Source organism: Micrasema longulum, unplaced genomic scaffold (genome assembly GCF_059751315.1).
Source record: "Micrasema longulum isolate JH-2025_06_02 unplaced genomic scaffold, ASM5975131v1 h1tg000575l, whole genome shotgun sequence".
Classification (NCBI taxonomy): domain Eukaryota; kingdom Metazoa; phylum Arthropoda; class Insecta; order Trichoptera; family Brachycentridae; genus Micrasema; species Micrasema longulum.
Window position 1 is genome coordinate 319,749 of NW_028277771.1, and position 24,274 is coordinate 344,022.

The 24,274-nt window shown below is 31.1% G+C and overlaps 1 protein-coding gene across 1 annotated transcript in view; it reads right to left on the minus strand.

Annotated features, from left to right (window-relative positions):
- Positions 1–993: 993 nt before the first annotated feature.
- Positions 994–24,274, minus strand: part of LOC148280499 (uncharacterized) — a 215,475-nt gene continuing 192,194 nt past the window's right edge. The window contains exons 5-11 of the mRNA XM_088228285.1: positions 17,636–17,760; positions 14,960–15,101; positions 11,387–11,591; positions 10,145–10,191; positions 4,905–5,041; positions 3,924–4,052; positions 994–3,142 (exon numbers count right to left, since the gene is read on the minus strand). Coding sequence (XP_088084411.1) covers positions 2,009–3,142; positions 3,924–4,052; positions 4,905–5,041; positions 10,145–10,191; positions 11,387–11,591; positions 14,960–15,101; positions 17,636–17,760 — 1,919 coding nt within the window. The 3' untranslated portion in view covers positions 994–2,008. The remainder of the gene's footprint in view (positions 3,143–3,923; positions 4,053–4,904; positions 5,042–10,144; positions 10,192–11,386; positions 11,592–14,959; positions 15,102–17,635; positions 17,761–24,274) is intronic.

Consider the following 24,274-nt stretch of genomic DNA (forward strand, 5'->3'; position numbering starts at 1 on the left):
TGTAAGTATAAATTTGTAGGCCCGTATTTTTAATTTGTAAGAAAATTAACATTTAAACAGATAATTATTGGCAAGATTTAAACAGGAAAAGTGTATTACGGAAAAATATATATTATATAATAATAAAATAAAATAAAATTATATCGTCAGGATCGTAGAACAACGACGCATGTGATATTCTTCAACTTTACGTGAGAGCGATTTGAAATTGTTTTTGACACTTTACGTCACAACTTTATAAGTGCAAAAGTGTACCATTTAATACTTAGATAAGTTACATATATATTTTTTTGAAACCTGGAGAAAAACGGCTTTTTATAAAACTTTATAAATATTAAATATAAAAAAAGGCAATGTTCCATTTTACGCACATCCGTCGTTGTCTACGATCCCGACGATATGATTTATTTTACATTCCTTTAAAAACCTTATTGTAAAAATAATTATGTTCCATTTAAACAATATAATGGTTTTGGTCAACTTTATTTATGTATCAAAATATTTGCTATTTTTTTCGACTCTAAATATACGTTACACAGGCTGATTTTAAAGTTTCTACAAACTATTGATTGATTTGCTGTTTATTTTGTAGATCTCCATATTAAAACTTTTAATGTAAGAATTCAAACGCTGATTTGAGTATACTGAACACTTTATTTTACTTTTACAAATATAAAAACAAACATTTCGTGACAACTGTTTCCCCTTGTTAGCATTGAAATTCGTTGGAAATGCCCTAACAAGGCGATACAATTGTCACGAAATTTTCGTTTTTATATTTGTAAAAATAAAATAAAGTGTTCAGTAGAGTCAAATCAGTGTTTGGTTTTTTGTTATTAAAAGTTCCCACAAACGCCTACTAGATGGCACTATTAAAACATTAGTACATTAGTGATTTCGCCAAATTGAACATTTTTTCATTGTTTACTTTGAAAACTCTAAAATTGACGAAGCAGTTTGTTTCTAAAAAGAAAACATCGCTGAACATTTTTTTTTCGCTCACTATTGAGCTATTAAAATAAATCGTTTTATGAAAATATGTTAAAGGTTTTCGTTGGATGATTCTTTATAATTTTTCCTTACTCAACTCGGCCGTCTTGTTTACCTGTAAGTCGACTAGTATTTATACGATCAAATCATTTAACAAACATTATATCGTTTCTGCCACATTGAATGTAATTTATACAAAAACGTATTTTTGTTTCATTATTGGACGATTAATCGTTACTATGAACTGAACCGAATTGAAAAATAAACCAAACTTTATTATTTTCGTATTCTGCATACCTATAATTCATTTTGATAATTTGATATAATATTACAATCAACAGAGTCAAATTTAAGCATGCAGCTTTGATCTGATGGAGCAATTTATCACTTCAATCTCGTCAAGGCAATACCTACATATTAAATACAAGATCAACTTGCACTAAAATTAAGTCATTTGTCTCAAACAAACGGGGTATATTTGTCCATAAATATTTCTATTTTAATCAGCGTAAGATGTCGTTTCGGAATATGAGATTCAATCTCATGGAAATAATAATATGATGTACATCTTCGTAAAGATAAAAAACTGTGAATCATGGAAAAAAAATGTAATTTTACAAAATTGGTATCAAATATGTTTTAGTAATGGACTGATACTGTAGTACAAAAGACCTAGGCTTGAATCGAATTAGGCAAGATTTTTAACCATTAAACTACTGGTTACGTATTTAAACATTTTCTTTGAAAATCCATGTATTGTTTCTAAAAAATAAATTGTACCTAAATGACTTAATAAAATAAATTAGTAATGAAAGAAATGTTAAACTAATGTATAATTAAAAAATATAATAAATTAGATTCCTCACTTATGTCAGCCATTAGCTTAATTGGTAATAGTTAAACGGGTGCTTAAATATGATTATGATTAGTAGTTTCTACGTTATAATATATAAGGTGCCTTTGATTTAATCCGTTAAATAATATAAAGTGTGTTACATTGAACTTCTGTTCGGATTGTTTATCTCGGGGGTACATCACGTGGTGGAGGACTTCTGTACTTGGCTCTGATGTGGAGGAATGGTTTTCCCTGGGTGTCCTGTGACGGCAAAGCCATCCGTACGCTTCTTTCTATACTCGCCGGAGACACCAGAGGTTTTGTAGTTGGAGATTTGATACCGTTATTTTTACTGGTAACAAAAGGTTTGGTCGAGATCGGGGACTTTAAATGAGAAGGAGATTTCAAAGGTTTCGAACTTGAAGTTAGAGGGATATTAACACTCCTGCGTCGCATGGAAACGTCGCCGTTAGTACCAAGTGCCGAAGGAAAAGATTTCCTGCCTTCGTTTGCTGCAGTTCTGACTGTTCTACTTTGTACGTTAGATTTAGGTGTAAGCAGTCTACCGCTAGATTCGACAGGTGATTCCATTCTATTATTTACGATTTTTGACTTAAAACTATTACTACTTTGCGTGAGGTCTAGCTTCAAGCCGGACGGTGACATTTTCCCAATGTTGGCGTTACCGTCAAGCGACAGAGTCCTGGTGCTTTTGACATTACTCGGCGAAGCCTTGCCACTAGACAAAGGTGTCGTTCGACCGCTGGACGATTTGGATGTATTCGCCGACGAGCGCGGTCGAATGGGACTATTCGTAGTTTTACCATTCGACAAATAACTTTTGATCGTGTTCATTTGTTGGACGATGCGCATTGGCGTCGATCCGTTGACTGATGAATTTTCCGAACAGGATTCTTCCGCGCTATGTTTGGAACTGTTAGAAGAGATTTTACCATCAGAGAGAGTTTCAATGCAGCTATCGTCCGAGTTGTATTTCAGGCTGATTTTTTCTCCGAGACTGAGGCGTTTTTTAGCACGGGTTTGTTCTTTGGATTCGCCATTTGATGGGGAAATGTCGCCGTTGGCTGTGGACAGCCTATCGCTACTTTTGTCTGTGTTGTTGGTGCAGACGCTGCTGATAGATTGCGTGCTAACTGCCGGTGACTGCCTCACTAGGTTGACAGTTGTGACTTTCTGTATAGAAGCGGAGTGAGGCGAGATGACACGAACTTGGCAGGGGTCGTGGCGTGTTAGGAAGTGCTCCAGGGTGTCCCAACCTCCGCCGACGCGGACCATCATGTGTCTGCCCTTCAGTAGCTAAAAAAGATTTATTTGTTAGTGTTATTCTTCAATATCTTAGAAAAATAATTAATTGGTTTCATTTTACTGGGAATTATTTTCGATTTTTGTACGCCACGCCACGCTTCTCTCAAATCGCAGTCGACATAATATAATCAGACGTCAGGCATATACAGGGATTCTGTCAAATTCTGAATATTCTCAAATATTTAACAAGATGAGGCGACTTATACAGCCCTGAAAAAACCTTATACATTTATGATTTGAGTAAAAAATTAACGTTGACTAAACAACAAAGAACCGGGCTGTGATCTCGTAGTAGTGTTGTGTACTCACGAGTCAAAGGTTCGAGGTTCGAATCCTACTCTACCACAACTCTATTCCAATTTTCGTAGAACAAGTCATTTACGAAAAAAATCACGAGATTATCCATTGTAGTCGAGTAAAACCTCCCATATGCACACGTCTAACCCGAAGAAGCACTTCCTGACAACTGGAACCGTCTTCTTGCGAAAATGATCAGTGGAATGCGGATAAGTGCTTTGAAGAATTGATTAGACAAATATAACGAATCTAATTAATTTTTATCTGACCAACCATGTGCATTGGATGTACACACACGTAATTTCAAGCTGGCTGGCAGTGGACCTTTCAATAATAGTAATTATTTTAGTTGAAAACAAGATGTATTTTAAACATAGCTTGGATGGTACGATTTCTTTAGGACATGGAAGAAAAAAAGGAAATATAATGTTTAATACAATTCCTATTAAAATTTAAAGATTAAATGAAAAATTACCCTGATAAAGACATTCCTCCCTGCAATGTTGTACCTCCCCTCTCCCACCTTTTTCACCTTTAGGAGTTTGGAGCACTTTCCTTCAGAACAATTACAGTTCCTTTGCATCAATCTTGTTACTATCTGGACCTGAAATAATACAACATATGAATACATTTTCTGCAGATGTTAAAATTGACATGTATTTTAGTAGTCTATTATCTATCTCCGTCAGTTGAAAAAAAACTTCTTTTACTTTGTAGTCGCATTGTTAATAAAAACAACTGTTTAAAAAGACGTTAAGTTTTTTTCGTTTGTTTTTAAGCGTTTTTGATTAGGTGAAATAATCCGGAAGAATCTCATCCGCATCTAATCAATTAATTAATTAGTCTCTTACTTTCTCAATCGTCTGATGTCATTTAGTCGAAGCTAATTAGCCAAATTTAGCTATCGCTCTAGTCTAGCTAAACTTAACAACCGTACCTTTTGAACATTAAATATTTTTAAATGATAAATTACCTTATTTGAATTACGTATTAAGACAAAAAGACTTACTACGTGAGGTAATATCATACATGGTAAAAATAGTAAAGGCAATTCTTGAAATTAATAAAAATTGGACAGAAAATGCTGGTTCAAAGTGAAACGGAAGGTTTGTTGATGTCTGTCAATAGTCCGGCTTCTCCTGAATGAGTTTTTTTGTGGTTACGTCTTCATTAAGCAAATGTGGAGAAGTTCCTTACCAAGGTCACGGCCGACTACTCCGCCAGATCCTCACACAATAATTAGAGCAGTTAAAAACATACCTATTACAGTAATTTATATATAAAGTATAAATATAAATAATTATATATATAAAGATAAACTATTATTTTATTGATTGGTTGGAAGAAATTTCGATTTGGAAATAAACTCGCTAATGTACAATGTACATTATGTACTAAAAGTTAAGTTAATGAATAAATATATATACATCCTACTTTTAAGTTTCATATTTCTTACCCTTTTATCTAATTCACTGAGAGGTTTAACGGTTGCGGAGTCCAGATCCTCGGGAGTTCCCCTGGACCAGGTGTCGTCAGTGTGAACAGATGGAGCATCTTCAATCTCCGCGGCAAACAAGGCGGCTGGTAGAGAGACTGAAAGGTTTCATATAAAGATAACTTATGGACAAAGTACTCATCATACAAAATTATTTATTTACTTGACAATTGTAGTCTACATTACTTTACGAGCTGTTAACCCATCACGTAATGCAGACTATTAATATAAATTAGAAGTTAATGATTTTTTATTTTTTTTATTTGAAAATTTATTTATAAACCCTTACAAATTATTACATTCATTTTACATAAAATAATATATACATTTTTCATTTATACTCGGTTGTTCAAAATAATATTTTTTACATCTTTTGAAAAGTTTGTCTGAGTCTTTTGTTTAGTTTTGTCTGGTAGTTTATTGTATAATTTCAGTCCCTGGTTCATTAGTCTTGATTGTCCATGTTTTGATTTAGAAAGTTGTATATGGTATCTGTCTGATATTCTCGTATTATGTCCATGTTGACTACAATTTTGTACAAGTTTTAGTTCTTCGTCTACAATTGCATTAGTGGCTAATTTATGGATAAATTTGAATGATTCTAGTTTATGATTCTAATAGGAAGCAAATATCTGCTAAACTGCCGATTTGTATAAAAAAATACATCCATAGTATCCGCAGAAGTCGTGTTTAGCAAGCGAATTGCTGTATTAATGGGTGAATTCTGACTTGCATTTGTACGGCTACAGGGTGCATAAAACAGTGCATGAGATCTTGGTCTAGTATAATTATTGGGAACATCCTACGAACTGATCTCTTTCAGTATACAGGTAAACGTCGTTTTACGCCGGGGTTCAGTTCTGAGAGACACCGGCGTAAAATTAACCCAAATATAATGGAAGATATAAAATTAGGTTCCGTGTCGAAATTCTAGAAACAATCTAACATGTTTATTTAATACATATCCTATATAAATTATTAGTAAATTAATAATGTATTTGATAAATACAGTTTAAATTCGTTAAAAAAATAAATAATAATCTATTGATTTATATACTTAGTCTTGAGCATCGTCGTTTGGTATTAGATATGGGTATTTTACATGACATTCTTAATGGACGTCTTGATAGTCCTGTTCTGGTTTCTGAGTTGGCCCTTAATGTACCTGGCTACCGCACCCGTCACACGAATCTATCTCTTTTCTATGTACCTACAGTTCGCACCAACTATGCACAGAACTCTCCTCTGATTCGCTTGACGCGTAATTATAATTTATTTTTCAATAACATAGACATATTTAACTGCAGTAAACTCACTTTTAAAACCAAAATTAAAAAACTATTATATGAAAAAAATTCTTCATTTAAAAAAAAAAATATTTTTACATTATAAATTTAAGTTGTTTCTATTCACTCATATCAAACACACACTTACCCTGTCCCTAAACCTGCCCTCACACCCATATACAATCACACACATATTCACATACCTACCAAAACCACACTCCTCTTTTTTACACACGCATCCTCACACAAAAAAAAAACTCGCACACATGCACTTCTATGAACTATATCTAACTAAACTGGATTTTCATAATTGTATTTATGTGGAAAACTGATTTGGCTTTATTTTATGTTTTTTTATAATGTTGTGTATATTTTTTTGTATTGCTGTTGTTTTTCTGAATAAACAAAATTAAAAAAAAAAAAAAATTAAATTGAAAATAATGTTTTTTTTAATAAATACCAACTCACCACTTTGTCGGTACTAAATTAAATTATCACACTTTTCAGAAGAAAAGCATCCAATTTCATTTGCTTTTATTGTAGCTTCCTTTCTTGGAGAATCATATCATAAACTTTAAATATTTGAATATTCTTTTAATTTTTATAATAATACAACAAAATATAAAATCATTCCTTTTTATTTTTCTAAAAAACAAAACGAAAACAATTTCACACACCAATAGACTTCTCGCGTACACGCGAATAGAATAAAACAACGTGTAAAAGTGTGTCTTCTATTAGAATCGCGGCGCCTACTGTCGTCTGGTGTCGGCCGAACCGGGGAATCCCACGCCGGCACCAACCGGCGTAAATGTAAATCGGCGTAAATCGAAATGGCGCAAAACGACGTTTACCTGAATTAAGATTATATATTTCCAGAAATAGGCTTACAGAAATGTTTCTCAATATAAATTTGACTATGAGATTCGAGGGTGTTGTAATCCAGCATATCTGCTAGAAATAATGATTTGATAAAATCAGAATTGATAATTATTATTTTCTTCAATACACAAGTTATAATTAACGAATCTTGACGTCACAACAACCAATGCCAAACACGTCGCGTTTATCTTGAAACGTATTTTTATTATTATTTTTTTTTAATATATGTATGAGAACATTTCCCCACAAAATCCATATTCATTTAGAAAATATTATCAATTATTCTAAATTCATTCCATATACTTTTATCGGTATTCCTATTAAATAAAATGTCGGCTCCGTGGTGTAGTGGTCAGCGCGTTTGCCTGCCATGCAAGAGGTTTAGGTTTCGAATCGCGACGTGGTTGACATGTAACATACATAATTTGATATAATATTCCCAAGGATTTTTTGTAAAAAATATTTCATAGTCACTGGACTGGTACCTGAATCGTAAGACTTATTATCTTACCTTCATGTAACAAAAATAATCAAGATACACTGCGATTGGTGTACCAATGCAGTGCCCTATGCATCATTAGGAGCAGAAAGGGAATGATGATGAATTAAATAAAAACAAAAGTATGTTTTATTAACCACTTAATTACCGACCAGTTTCGGAGCTATTACGTTATGCCTTATCAAGGTAAAAGTATTGGTTATTTAGATACAATAATAATAATAATAATATTTGGCAGATTTACATAGCGCTATTTTTGTGAAAAATCTCCTCAAAGGCGCTTTACAATTGTATACTTAAACTTACATTCTAACTAAACTAAAGTGACATATATTTTCTGATTTAAAATTTAGGGTATGACAATCTTAAAAATGAGATTTTAGTTGGAATCTGAACTGACTGGGACTGTCGATGATTCGTAAGTTTGAAGGCAATTGATTCCAGACAGAGGGGCCGGCAACGGCAAAAGCACGATCTCCAAATCGAGTATTTGGAGAGCGCCGGATTTCGACAAGTTTTTCTCTTCCTGAATCAAACGCTGACCTAAGAATAGATTTTCTTCGACATGTATTTTCCCTAATACAAAGGTCCGATAGGTATTTTGGAGCCATTTCATGAATGGATTTGAGAATACTGTCCAGCAAAGTTGATATTTTATTCTCACTGGGCTTTTTAACCAGGGCACATCTTGAAAATGTGAGAAGTGAGAATAATTTTTTACTTCCGCAATAAGCCTTGGTGCTGCATTAAAAAAAAAAAAAAGTTTATTAGTTTAACATTTTTGGAGATTTGCGTATATTCCATTACAGTAATCTAGACGCGAAACGACTTTTACAAGAAGCTAGTTGCGTCTATAGGAATATTTCTCCGCACGGATTCGATCCATCAGAGATGGAAGAAACCAGCACTTAATAATAATAATAATGTTTGGATAATTTATGTAGCGCTATTTTTGTGAAAAACACCTCAAGGGCGCTGTACAATAAATAAATATCCGAGCACATCTTGCAGCTACAGAGCGCATGGACGGTTGGGATTCTAGTTCCTCGTCTCCAATTATGATATAGAACACAATTATGATATATATGAGCTAGATAACAGAACGTCTTGCAGCTACAGAGCGCATGGACAATAAGAAATCTAGCCCCTATTTACATTTTTTTTAAATTTTTTTTTATTTGACAATGAAGTTTTAAGTTTGAGTGATATTTTAAAAACGAAATAAAAAGCAAATTTATAAAATTAGAATTTAGATAGCAACAAGTCTTGCAGCTACTGAGCACATGGACGGTTAAAATTCTAGACCCCATTTACTAAATTTAGATATTTGATAGTTGATAACATTTACATAATATGATAAAAATAATATGATAGCTAACATCACAAAAAGTCTTGCAGCTTCAAAACACATCGACAAATGGAATTTCAACAACATAAGCGTGATTTAAAAAAGTTAATAATAAAAAATCATTTTAAAAAACGCAATAATAATACATTGAGCAAAGAACTAGTAAGTATGGCAATTAAGTGAACATGTAACAGCACAAAAAGTAAAATATAAAAAACTAAACAAAGATAGCATTCCTTAAATTATTATTAAGGTTAACAAGATAATAGACGATACTCAAACTCAAACTCGTCTCTGTTTTATTTTGGTGTGCAGTAAACAGGATTTTTTGTCTTTTTCCTAGTAAATAACTGTAAAAATACTTGGTTCACATTTGGCTGTTCCCTGGGAGATGATAGTAGAAACGCATCTGTGTGCGTAGTGTAGAGTGTAGGTACCAAGGAATATATCCGCTTCTTTTTTATTTTGTTTGTTATTACTATACGCATGTTTCCCGCTTAAAATTTCTGATTATTATTATTTTACTTTGATTAAGATGTCAGATAAACTTGTGTATTACTTATTCGAGTAATTTTACGTGATACAGGAAAAAAGGTATCATTTGTATTTTAAATGAACATATATCATACAGAAATTGTTTTATAATAAATAGTTAAATTTCGGCACTTGATCTTCACAAATAAACACTTTACTAAACCGTTTTAACAGAAGCACGGTTATAAAATCACGAGAGTTTGTGGCGTTTGAATATATTTTGGTTAGGTTAGGTTAGAACAAAGCGTTGAGTATAATAACGTTTATAAAACAATGCTTTAAATTAATTATCTCACTCTTTGTTTATGGCAGGTCCACACCTTAGCGACTTAACTCAATGTTTATAACAATTTAACCCATATTTGTGCATTTTAAACTGAAGTTGCAGAGAGGAACTACAATTTACACCCAGCCCGCTCGGAGGCTGGGTGTGAAGTCCGTATTCCTGTATTATAATTTCAAAAGTGTACATAAATCTAATACTTGCGGAGGTAAAAAGTCAAGTTTGTGAAGGCATGGTTTGAGGGATGACATGGTCGAATTATTTGCAATCGTTCTTAAATTATTTCCGTCTAAGACAACAGATGATAAATCGTAATTTAAGCACGCTATTCTAACGAAAGTATAAAATCAAATAAAAATTATTACAAACCTTCGTTTTCAATAGGAGATGGAGATGGTTCTGTCTTCGTCTTAGACCTGAAAATATTTTTTTTACAGTAAATATAGCAAATTCAAATACACGTACCTACTAATTTACTTTAATATTCAGAAACCCGCATACTAGTTAAGAGGTTACTACCTCATCATCAGGACTCAAACTAACTTAAAAAAGAAAAGAAAATTAAAGAGAGGGAACAAAGACAATTTAGTTAGTAACGTAAATATTTTTAGAAGAAGAATTTTAATTGATTTAATTTAATTATTTGCCATGGGAAGTTTTTTTTTTTTTTAGTTGAGAGTATTAGAAGCAAACTAAGAAATCTCCATTGAAGGAGTTACTGAGATATTTGCAAAAAACTTTGAAAAAATAATTGTTAGATTTGTAATTATGCTTCACCAACTCAATGGAGAATGCTAAGTTTGCGGTGTCAAGTAGTATAATTGAAATATGTTATATTTATTTATTTTATTTACATAAACGGTAATAATTCCTTTTACAAAACTTATAATACAAACATATTTGGTTTTTTTATTATTTTAAAAACGCATACAATACATTTTGGCCAAGATTTAGAAACAAAAATTAAACCTGAAAATTATATAACACATTCAGTTTAAAAATAAATGTAAAAATCAAATTAAACAATAAAATATTTTTAAGGGAAGAAAATCATAATGCACTGTAAATCACAAAGCACTGTTTCATATAATAATTATACTAAAGGTTTAATTATAACCATTCACCATCTTTGAAAAAGTTCTATAGGTTTGTTCTGTAAAAACAACACCCTCCACTAAATATACCCGATACGTGGAAATAACTATTGCCGAGTTCCCGGAGTCTAATTAATACGGCATTACAAGTATACACTGTCCGTGAATTGTTGCTTTAAAACGGTGGCACCTGTCTAGTCATTCATCCAGGCATCCTGAAGTTGATGAGAGATAACAGTTCTGGGCAATCTCAAATTAAATTTACAATTTTAAATAAATTTAACAAATCGCATCTTGGAGCCATTTCATGAAGGGATTTGAATACTGTCTAGCAAAGCTTGTATTTTATTTTCTCTGGGCTTTATAACCAGTGCAAATCTTAAAGATGTGTGATGTGTGAATATTTTTTTACTCGGAAACAAAATCGGATACTGATATCTGAATGATGAGAAATTAATGTTGTTCAGACGTCTTAATATGTTAAGATCTGTAATTAAAAAAAGTCATTTATCTTTACCCATCAAGTTGGTCGCCTTTCTCCTGTTGAAACTGCCACGCGAGAGAAGCGACGATGTCGTTTCTGGGAGCTAAAGCCTGTTCTTCTTCAAGGGCGATTTCTCTCTCCAGTTGTATCAGACCTGGAGGTTCCACACCGAGTCGGCTGGCTATCCTTCCCACCTCCAAAAGGCAGAGGATCACGTTACGTGGCTGGGCGTGTAGCACTAGAGTGAAAACATATATTAGGTGTGTGGGTACAACGTCCATAGATAGACGATACAAATTATTTGACCGGAAATCTAGAGCGTCGGTCGACCGAAAAAAGCAACTTAGCGTTTTCTGGTTATAATACAACACATTTTAATATAAAAAACAACATTATTACACGCATGACGTTAACTCAATGACAAAATCGCCTGACAAATCCAGTAACGCCCCAAAGAGCATCAACTTCATCTCCCCCATTAGACGTTGAGAATAAAAGAAAACAATCTAAAAAAGGACCACGGGGCACGGTAATATCGAGCAGTTCAATGCAGTGCATTCAGGTATCGTCGTTACTTTCAAGCTTCATAAACAAATCCTGTATTTTATTTAACATTTAATAAATACACATCGAACATCAACATCGTTTCTTCTGTCACCTCGAACTGGTGTAGGGGCTCCTTGCAAAAACCAACAAGAAAAACTCCGATAGACGTACGTGATCCTAATATTTTTTGTGTTGAATTAGATAAAATAAAATGACAGAAGCGAAACAGTTATTTTTCTAATATGTATGTGTGTGGGGCTCCACTTCACCAAATTTTAGTGCCATTTTGAACCAGAAATATTTGTGCTTGAAAATTGGAATTGAGTAGTGAGTGGTAAAGCGAAGTTAAAAACTCTGATTAATGAGTCTATTACACTACCATGGAACTGCAACACGGTTTTTATTATTTAAAACATGGCCTTCGAAACTTTTAAATCAAATAATGTGGACCGGAAGCTTCGAAAGCAACTGGCCATTTAATCTTGGGCATCGTATACAAAGAAATTATGAAAAATAAGAAAATATGCATCTATAAGGTAATTTAGTGTTATCTTAGCCATAAGTTTTTGTTTTATTGTAAAGACGCTACATTAATAAAAAAACTTTTCAAAGATTTTTTAAAATTCAAATTAATTTTAGTATAACCAAAATTACACTAAAAATAAAATAAAATATTTAAGAAGGATAACATATCAGACCAGGAACCTTTGAGCAATGACTTGATGTTTTACATATTCTCCAATAGCAAGACTATTTACGTCTTAAACATTGTTTCACAGATATGATAGATGTCAATCTCCAAAGCTGCCTGAATAATTTTCCTATCGGCATAACCAGTGGCAGATTAGTTCTGGAAGCCGTAAGTTAAATAATGTGTGCTGATGCTTTCGGAGATATCTAACCGGGACATGAAATCTGACACTCCAAAATGGATGAGTTCTCGATATAATCTTCTCTTTTTTTTTTTTTTATTTATTTTTCTTTTTTAAATTCTAAACAATTTTTTTTTTTTAAATTCCCGCCAAACTGCAAAAGCAGTTTTTTTGCAGGGATTTCTCTCTTTAAACATTTTTGTAACACAATATAATAAATGTTTACATAAAATATTTTTTAAAAAATCTTAAAAATATCAATAAAATAAAAGTTTAAAAAAAATAAATACAAGTAAATCAAGTCTTTTTTGAAAACGATATATATAAAAAATAATAAACAAACACTTTTTTTGACACTGTTTTAAATTGTTTGGTTTCCCCATTTTTTTATAATTTTTTTTTTTTTTTTACAGACTAAACTTAGAATTTAAGAAAAAGATTTTTAAAACTAATTTTACTTTGTTTTTATTCATTTCACTTTTTTTTATTTCGTCCGGGAGTCTCTTTACTATGCGAAGGAGTATATACGCCCTGGTCCTCTCTCCATACGCATTTATGGCTCTTCTTTCTATGAAGTTTCCTCTCGCTTTTTGGCGCGTTTCATGCTTATGTGATATTGGCGTTTTATAGAAATCCATAAAGTCCTCTGTTACCAGGCGATAGTATATCATATTCTGTACCGTCAAAACTTTACACATCGGGAAAAGATTTTCGTAGTCATTTTGACAAGTTATTAAGTTGGTTTTACTTGCTAACATTTTAAGGAATCTAATTTGTAATTTTTTTATCCTATTTGTATACGTTGTAAATGTTAGCCCGTAACAACTCACTCCATACGATATAATTGACTCAACCAGCGCATGGTATAAACAGTACAAGGTGGCCCGCGGAACACAGAATTTCAAATAATTAAATTTTATAAGTACCGCTTTTAGTTTTTGGCAAACACTTTCTACATGTAATTTCCAATGAAAATTATTTTCGATAGTTAAGCCTAGATATGTATATTGTTTAACCATTTCTATCGTTTGACAGGCACAAGGTGATTTTTTTAAATGGAGACATTCATAATCGTGACCTTTAACATTAAGTATTTTGTTTTGTTTACTTGTATGCGTAGAAAATGAATCTTATCAGCCTGAAAAATGGGTCATTATGAACCCACCACTTCTAAGTTGTAAACTGTTAGCCCCAAGTATGCCCAAGAAAAATGCAGTGGGATAGAGCCACGGATATTTACCGTACTCTCTCATGTAGAAATATCTCTTTTTTTTTTTTAAAACATGATATAATATCACGCCTGGGCTGGTATTCCAAACGCTATTGTGGCCGTATTATCTCGATAAAATACACGAGAAAACTGTTTTCTCGTACCACGAGAGTGGTTCAGAATAGCACTAGTAGTCCCAGACTAACAAATTGTACAGGATTCTGAGTGTACTGGGATTCTCAAAAACTCTGCGCGATTAAAAAATCAAATCCAATATCATCAGTGCAAGGACACATGTTCTCTCGTTCGCTTTCGTAGATGACCCCAAGATCCCTCACTATCGAAACAAGCATGAGTTGGTGGTTTTCGATTGTTAATTTGTGATAAACAGTACGCAATGCCCCAGTAAAAAATTAAATCACCCTTTTTAAAATTAATTGAGCTGATTTATTTCGCACTGAGGCGCATGAAGTTTTGGCTGGGTTTTCCATCTAAGGATATAATTTCAAGTCATCGGCAAATTTATTTGCATCAGAAATTACGAGAATTTGAAAACATCAGAAACAACGTTATCATTCATCTCGCTGAAGATAGATTCATTTAATTGACATCGTCCTTCGCTGGGTTTAAAATTGGCTATATAGCAGCCCGAAAAATGACATTCTAAAATTCACATTTAAAATGTGTTCAATTTCAGGTTTTTTTTAGTTTACACTTTAAAAAGTTTTGTCATAGCATTATTAAATCTTTTAAAAAATGCGTATTATTATTTTTTCAATCATGTAGCAGTTAGACTTCTTATTCAATCTATTTACATAAGCTTTATCATTCCCAACTCATCCTCAACCCTAAGAAAATATTTCACCAGTTTTAAAAAACGGTTTTTCAAATGTGCTACAGTTCATTAATTATCCATTCGTGAATTTTCTTAGTGATCTATAAAAAAAATATTAACTATTATTAAAAATAATTACTCACCAAGGTCATCACTTTCAAACAGCAAATTTTCGTGTACTCCAAGCTGCCTGCAGAAGGTTATAAAATTTTCCATGTTGTCTCTGGAAAAGAAACTCCTTCGGGCCGCCCTCTGCCAACACCTTCCTCGGACATGCGGTACAACCTGCAACATCATCCAATCCATGTTTCATTATCGTAATTCCCCTTTTCATACCTGATTGTGCCTATAACTATATGTATATCCCGATGATTAGTCAAATGAAGGTAAGATGATCAATTGAACAAAATCAAGAATGATAGCAGGATACTAAGTGCCGTGATCTCATCAAGTAAAGCGGAAGGCCAGTCAAAAATTTTAAGAGATCGACAGCTGTCAATATGATGGCGTTCTCCACTTATTGATGAAGTGCTCCCTTTTCTGCGTCTAAAAGACATAACTTGGATGCGCGATGCAGAAGCGTTGGTGAGGATCTTAGGAACATCCATTCCGTAGTAAGTCACAACGCAATCACAGGTAATAAGGATTATAAATGATAAAATTAGATAGCTGTGACCTCATCAAGTGAAACGGAAGACCTACTGATGTTTTCGGAGTTTCTGTGGGTTTTTTGACAATTTCATTTCACAGCAAATACGGAGAAGTTTCGTTTGAGTTAGTTATACCTCACACAAGTTGCACATTGAACTTCAAAGAAAAAAAATCGCTATTGATTTTGTTGGTCTTCCCAAAAACAGCGATCATTAACAGTGGCATTTTTGATAAACCCTCTTAATAATTGAAAAGACCATAGGCTGATCAAATTTTCCACTTTTATCAATTTTTAGTTAAGTATATAAAACCTGTCTCAAAATCACAGGTTCAATTTAGTCACAAAGACATGTATCTCGATGACACTTAATTTCAAGCTTTAAAAGTAATAGCTTTGAAAGGTATCAATTGTATTCTCATTTTTGTATCGTGTCGCGCGGTTTTTATCTGTTTTCTCAAATTGGACAAAATCGAGATACGTTTTTGTGTTACTAAGGGGACGATATGTAAGTTACTTTGAATACATTTGAAGAAGGTATTTTCATAAACCATGATGTCTTATTAAAAAACAAAAGTAAATTCAATACGGAAAATCTATATGCATTATTTAAATTTCATACAGTAGTCACTATTTAAAAAATAAATTATATTGTACTTTTTTTCTCTTTTTTTTAAAGGAATAACCCGCTAAGTCTCTATTTTAGAGGCTTGTCAGCAGGTGGAAAAGAAGGGATATATAAGCAGGTAATGACAAATTTAACACAACACCCAGACCAATTGAGAAAAATCCTTGGATTTTTTTCTTGCAACTGGCGGGAATTGAACCCGCGACGCCAGTTTTACAGTCAGCCTTATCACCAACTGCGCCACGACGCCTGTCGACTAATTTACGAAGAAGAAAAAATAAACGAAATAGAGATGAATAAGTCACTCACATACCAAAATAATATCATAATTCCCACACAATTCATGGTCAAAATAGTTCTGTTTTCAAAGGAATAAAAAATTATAATAATCTCCCCAATGAACTAAAAACTATTAAAACTAATATCTGTACCTCAGAGGCAGACGGATGCAAATCCAAACGTCAAATGTTTTTTTTATTTTTTTTATTTATTTCTTAAGTTAGCTTATATTAAAACTAATATAAACTATTATGTACATTTACATCATCTATATATATATACATTTCCTTACAGTAACTTTTACATTTATTTTTAAATTCTTTCAGACACTTTTCATTCTTCATACATTCAGGCATCTCATCATACATTTTTAAACCTTTATACATCAAACAATTTTGCGACTCAGCTCGTTTCAATAATGGCAGTCTTATTTTATCCTTTTGTCTAGTAGCATATTCATGACAATTTTTGTTTAAGACAACTTTATCCTTAAAATATTTTGGTAATTTATCGTGAAAAAAATTATGTATAAATATCAACATATTAAATTTAAGTCTCCTTCTTACAGATAACCATTTTAGTTCATCTCTCATTTTTTTTACATTGCTATATTTATTTTTATTAAGAACTATTCTCATCGCTTTATTTTGTAAAATTTCTAGTTTATTTAAATTTCCTTAACACAAGCCTAAAGGATCTACTTTCTCTAAGTGATTTATAATAATTGATAACATTCATATGTATTTTTAGTATCTCAATACATTGGTTCTTTCATAATAAGACTTGCGTTTCTTCAAAATTAATGGACTAAATTTGAAATGTCATTTAATCAAATTCTGAATTTGCAACCGTCTGCCTCTGAGGTACAAATATATTATATCAGTTAATAAATTCAAAGTAAATATAAAGAAAAATTTTGAAACCGAGTAAAAACCGTATGCTATTTTCATTAGAGAGATTATTTTCTCTTTATTTCGTAAAATTCTATTATGAGTATTCGAAATTATTTAACTTAAAATTACTAATTAATTATAACAGTGAAAGTCACTCTCCAAGCATAAGAGCTAGTCTCTTTTTCGGAAAGTGATAGTTATAGGATCAACTTAATATTTAAAAGTTGAATGCAAAATAAAAAAAATATATGGATCATTTCATGTATCTATGTTAATTAAAAAGAAAACTATGAACATTAACTAAAAAAGAAAAAAATCCATGACAATAATATATTTAACTTAACTAAAAAATAAAGATATTATAACTTACTCCAGTATATAATCCTTTATCAGAAGCTTCTTTTGCTTTATCCCGGATGACCGTAGCAAGTTGGCAGAGCTCCACTCCATTGTCCAGGACATCCAAAAAGTTGTCTCCGGTCAAATATGTTATTCCTGCAACACCGAATGAATTCATATCTCAATCAAATTCATGTCTTGGAAAATAAAAATAAACCATTTTAATGATGGTACGATAAGCGACCGGGGACTTGGCGGTACTGGTATACTGTAAACCACTGTTGATAAAAAATAATTTTAGTTATTTATTTATTTCAAATTAATTTAAATTAGTTTACATGTATTCATACATTTTTAATTTAATTTTATTGAAATAAACTAGTTGCATATACAATAAAGTACATACATGTAGGTGAAATTATAAGTAAAAAATAATACAGTTATTTAAATTATTATTATGATTATTTACTTAAGAGTTATTTGCAAATAAAGAAATATTACCAATTATAAAAAAAAATGATAAAAAAGAAAATATTTTGAACCTGTAAAGAAACTAAAAAAGCAATACATATTAATAACGAAATTAAAACCATTTTTTTTGAGTTTGTCAAAATTTTTGTACACAAGGACTGGATTCAACTCCCTGGGGAGCTGTTTATATTAATCCCAGGGAGTTGAATCCAGTCCTTGTCTACAAAAGTTTGGACGAATTCAAAATATTGTTGATAAATTACCTGGTCCATGAAGAAGTATAGAAATTGAAAAAATAACATTTTCAGGCGTTGCCTAGAATGTAGGTGAAATAATTCAATTAGATGAATCTCACCCGCATAAATAAAGGTTTCAGCTCTTTAACTTCACAAACATCAACAGATGAAAGAATTGAAGGAATATAGATGTTAAAATATGGGCAGAATGGTGAATGTTACACAATGTGTAAAGTGGCCACTTAAACCAGCCATTGACAGGTCATAGGCCCTGTAGATGCCTAGACTTCTATATTACCTTATCTTAAATGTTTTTCATCTCTGTTGTAATATGTTAATAAAACAATTTTGAAAAATACCAAACGAAAAAAAAAGATATGACTAATTAAAACTACTGCTTAGATAACTAGTATAAATATACATGCTAATATAAAAATTTAAAAAATGAAATATATTGTACTTCTAAACAAAACCAAGAAAAGAAAAGAAAAAAACATTAGTAAAGAAATTTAAACAATTTTAAAGAATACTAAACGATAAAAAAATTTGATTACATAAATGAAAAAAATAAATAAATACCAACAGTAAAATTTGGAGTACCACAAGGATCTATTTTCGTTTGTCGGTAGACAAAATTAAAAATAAGTGGTTAAAAACAAAGCTGTTTTGTTACTGATTTTATTTTAATAAAATGTCTGTAACATGCGCACGAGCATGGCAATAAAGGCTTTTCGGCGTGTTTTACCAAAAGTTTCTGCATTTATTTCTCATGGGATTTCAAAAATTTTAATTTGCGATTTTAATCACCAAACATTCGTATAGATTAAAAAGTTAAACCAACAGTTATATTGATTCCGTTGGAATGACACAAAGTTTCTAATATCTGAGACTTAACTTATCGGCCTTGTGACGTAATGGTCAGCGCGTTTGCTCCGAACCAAAAATACTTCATAGTCCCCTGGACTGGCCCGTAGCGTAAGACTTATCATCTTACCTTTATGTAACAAAAATGACCAAGATACGCCGCGATTGGTGTACCAATACAGTGTCCTATGCACCATTAGCCACAGAAAAGAAATAATGATGATCACTTACTATGAAAACTATTCGAAAAAATTAAATTTGACGAAAATTGTCAATGCAAAAATTGAGTTAAGATATATTCAGAAAAACTCTGTCAACTTCAGAACGATCAACATGATTAAAAATGCAAGCCTTTGACTGACATTTATAAAAGAAACCAAATGGACTTTCTTGTCGACCATGAAAGAGGTCTCAGGTTTGATTCCCGACATGGTTGATATGAAATATTTATTAAAAAGGGCGTTTTTTCACAAGAATATTTCATAGTTCCTGGAATGGTACCTAAAGCGAAAGACTGATTATCTTATCTTCATGTTACAAAAAAATCATCAAGATACTCTGCGATTGAAATTGAACCTATGCAGTGTCCTATGCACCATTAGGTGCGGAAAAGAAATGATGATGATGATGGGAGAAGACTGTATGCTATTAATTTTATTATTTATAAATCAAAAACGCTTATTTGTTTCTGGAATAATAATATTATAGGTATCAGGTAGTTATGCGTCGATAAAGTTAAATTTATTTATTTGGTGTGTTGTCCCATGGGCAGACATTTATTTCCGATTATTAGAAATTTATTTACCACGTGGGAGTCCATACCGGATCTAGTAATTGAACAATTTACTGATATGATTGAAAAACGTCTACTTTCATTATATACAGTGCTTTTAAATTGCCGGCACGGGACTTATTCACGATAAATTATTATCAGATGGCCACAGTGTGGGACACATTTTGTATGATATTCGCGTATTTTTTTATAAATGTCTGTATTATATTTTACGCTGGGTGCTTTTAGTCGTAAACCTGTGATAAATAGTATATAACAGTTTAACAGCTTTTTTAACCATATAGATATTTATTTATTTAATTTTACAATACGCCCAAGGGGCATTTACGAAAAATATACAGTTAAGTACAAACATAGTGCGTAAAAATTTAAAAGATAAACAATGCTTTTTTGTATACATTTAGAAACAATAAGAAGCATACTGCCATGCAAAATAAAAAGTGAAACTTTACGTAGTAAAAAAGAAAAAAAATATTTTAGATGGATTTAATAAAAGTAATTGAAATAAAAATCAAATTGTAAATAACTTCTAAAGAATTCAAACAAAAAATATATACATTTTCATATACTTATAAGTATAAAAAAAAATGGTATCAACAAATTTTTGTTAAAAACAAATAATGAAAATTAGTTAACAGTAAGTATATATGTGAAAATAATATAATATACGGTACACAAAAATATTTGATAAATTAATATCAGAAAGAGATAAGATAATAATAATACACATCAAAAACAGAGAAAGAATTGTATGAAAAAGAAAGTTTTATTACGACATTAACAATTTGTTTCAAACAGTGCATTTAAGAACGTTTTAAAATTAGATATATATCATACAGGATTACAATTATTCAAAAATAGTGTATTGAAAGCTTCTGAATAAAACTCCCGTTGATCCCTTTTTCTCTTACATCACTTCACATTACATACATTAATATTGTTAATTTTAATCAAATTTTTCTACTGAAATTTGTATTACTGCGAAAATCGCTTAACAGAAATTTCACCTCATATTGCTTTTTTAATTTTTAAATATTACTTGCTATACCTGTTATTCCTTCTTTTTTCTCTGCTGCATTGACATGTTTTTATACTTTTAAACTACTTTTGATTACTTATATTGTATATGTATATGAAATCAATATATTGCTTCTCTTACTATGTGTCATTAATTTTGAAGATGTTTTTTAAATTGACATAAATTTATTTTCTCGTCTCTCGTCGTTTCTCGTCGTTTCTTTGAACCTCTTAAAATATGCATGTGTATATTTATGTTTTTCCTTTTTAAAAAAATGTTAGCATTTTATTTTATTTTTACATCTAAGCATGTTTTTCATTCTTTATTTTAATTCTTAACTTTTAATTACTTTTACAAATTTTCTTAATTTTTTTACTTTAATTCTAATTTTTAAACGACTTTTATTTATGTTTATTTTCCTTCTCTTTTTTATACTTTAATTAATAACCTTACATATAATTATTATTTAATATGGAAACTTCACTGGTCCATTAGAGTTAAGTCTAACTATGTAAAATATAAAACTATGTAACTGTACTGTATGTTTCCTAAATAAAAGAAAATAAATAAAATAAAAATAACGGAATAACGAAGTATATTGATGAATGCTCATTAGAGTGGGCCGATGACGTATGAAGTTTTTATTATTTTTTTAGACATCAAAGTGAAATGGGTCTAAAAAGATTCATTTTGGATCACATTGAAAGTAAAAATATTCCATTAAATTATAATTATAAAATTTTTTTTTTTTTTTTATCATATCAACATAACAAATTCAAACACGTTTTAAAACTACCGAAATGCAAAAAGTTAACACTCCACGGAACTGATTCCGTTGAGCGCCTGGGCTGGTATTCCAAACGCTCTCGCAGCCGTATTATCTCGTGCATTGACATACAAAATACACGAGATAAACCGTTTTCTCGTGCTACGAGAGTGGTTTAACATAGCACCCCGAATAAATGGCTTATTAAAACCATTCTACCCTTTAAATAAGGTTTAATGCACATTATAAAATTTAATTGGACTGATTTACTTAAAAACGAAATTACAGCCGGGTTAGCGCAAAAAAAATACTTTTTCGAAAACTTTAAACTCTAGTTGAGGGCCAAGAATATAATCAAACATTAAAAAAAATAAAAATTGCATTCTGAGTAATCCAAAAGGCAACTTTTAAGACCCCTTTCATTTTAAAATTCGGAAAAAAAATATCGCCCCACCCTAATGCGCATACAATTGTCCCGGGCTTAAGTGACCGGCCGTTGTCATATGAAAACATTTATCAAAATATCGACAGAAAACCTGAAAAGGGGGGGCCATCTCTTATAAGTAAAAATATATAAATAAAAAAAGCTTTAGTCATAACACGGATTTTTTTCTTTTGAGAAATCTTTAGATTTTAGTGTAATGTAATGTATTAATTTTAGATAGTTTTACAAATAAAATTTGAACACCCAGTTATACCTTTACTAGTAAACAATATATATCTACAAAAATAATTGCAAAAAACAAAACATCGTCATAAAATCCAGACGCTTTCCGATGACACCTATCTACCAGGCGCGTTCCGTCCATAAATACTGTGGATGCGGCGCATCCCTTGAAAATGTAATAATAACATGAATTTCACAAAAAATACATTATAAATACGAAATAAAACCTTCAAATATGTATTCCTAAAATTCTCACTGAGAACGTTCGGGTGCACGCGATTCAAACAATATCTTCAGTAAACATACCCAGCTACATACGCGTATTTCTATATCAACGTACGTACTGAATATCTAAATTGAATAGTTTATCGGGACAAAATATACTTTAATACTTTGTTTTCTTTATAATGTATTAATATTGTAATAATGTGTATATAATTTAATAGTAATACATTCAAGTTTCCTCTCAAACATAACCATAATACACGCTTCACGTCTAATGATGGCTTGGTAGTACCAAAAGTATTAATAAGAATGGAAATAGAACTCTCAAATATTTATTACCTAGAATTTTTAATTTATTACCAAAAGAACTTAAATTTAACTCACATTGTAACAAAAGACAGTGGCTACTCGATCAAGAGTTTATATATGTATAAATAGTAGCTTAGGTGTAAATATTTTAATTTTTCATATATTTTCTTGTATTTAAAAAATACATTCAAATATTATTATTCGTATAAACATGTTTATTCTGATCTTTCCGGCTGTTAATTTTTATCTGTTATTCATTGTTTTCATAAATGTAAATAATATTATTAAGTTAGTATAAATATAATCTTCACCAACAAGCTACAGAAAGTGGCTTGGTGGGATTTTAGTTTTAGTAAAAATATAACATGTGATTTTTTTTTTTTAATTGTAAAAATGTATAATTATACTATTAAAATAAATTAAATAATAAAGACTGTGACTAAAAAAAGAAATAATTAAAAAATATATCATAACCTAATTGAAATATGACGGTACGGCATGTGGTGTAATGCTTCGTACCATTTCTCGATATGATGAATAAATTTGATTACAACAATATTTTAATCAGCATGACAATATTGAATGCATTTTGTTGTGTATTCTAGCCGTAACGTTATTAATAACCCCGTTTCTTTCTTGTTCCCAACTGTTTTTGCATCTTATTTGTAAAGATTGTATTATGGGAAGAAAATCTATTCATATCCTGTTGGGAGTGCATATGTCGCAGTAATGTGTCACATACTATGCCATGCAACAGTTACAACTGTCATACGTAGGTACTCGTACCCAACATAAAAACTTGTATGGGCTCAAGTCGCAACTCGGGAATTAAGTATTTATAAAATCTCGCTCTCCTGTGATATTAGTTAGATAGTTAAGAGAGATGGAGAGATGGAAACAGTACTGATAAGAAGTCCCATGGTATTTAAAACGGTTTTGAAGTATGTGGAGGGAGTGATTTCACTGCTAAAAAAAGAGAGATGGAGTTCTCTTTTTGATGTACCAAAAATACTTGAATTGATTAATTTTAGAGTACGTGCTGTCAACACTAGGAGTACTTTATTGTTTCGTTGCTCCAGTACTTCTTTCAACCAACAAAACAATTCATTCATACCGAGACCGTAAATAAATAAATATGTGAACACAACATGTACAAATAAATAAAAAAAAGATTTCAATTACTTTTTTTAATGGACAAACTTATAATACGAATATTATAAAGTTATCTATTTGTTTCAATAATTATACTTACAGTTTATTACAATTTTACCTAATTACACGCTTACGCATCTGAACACTTTTTATCATACAAATACAAACA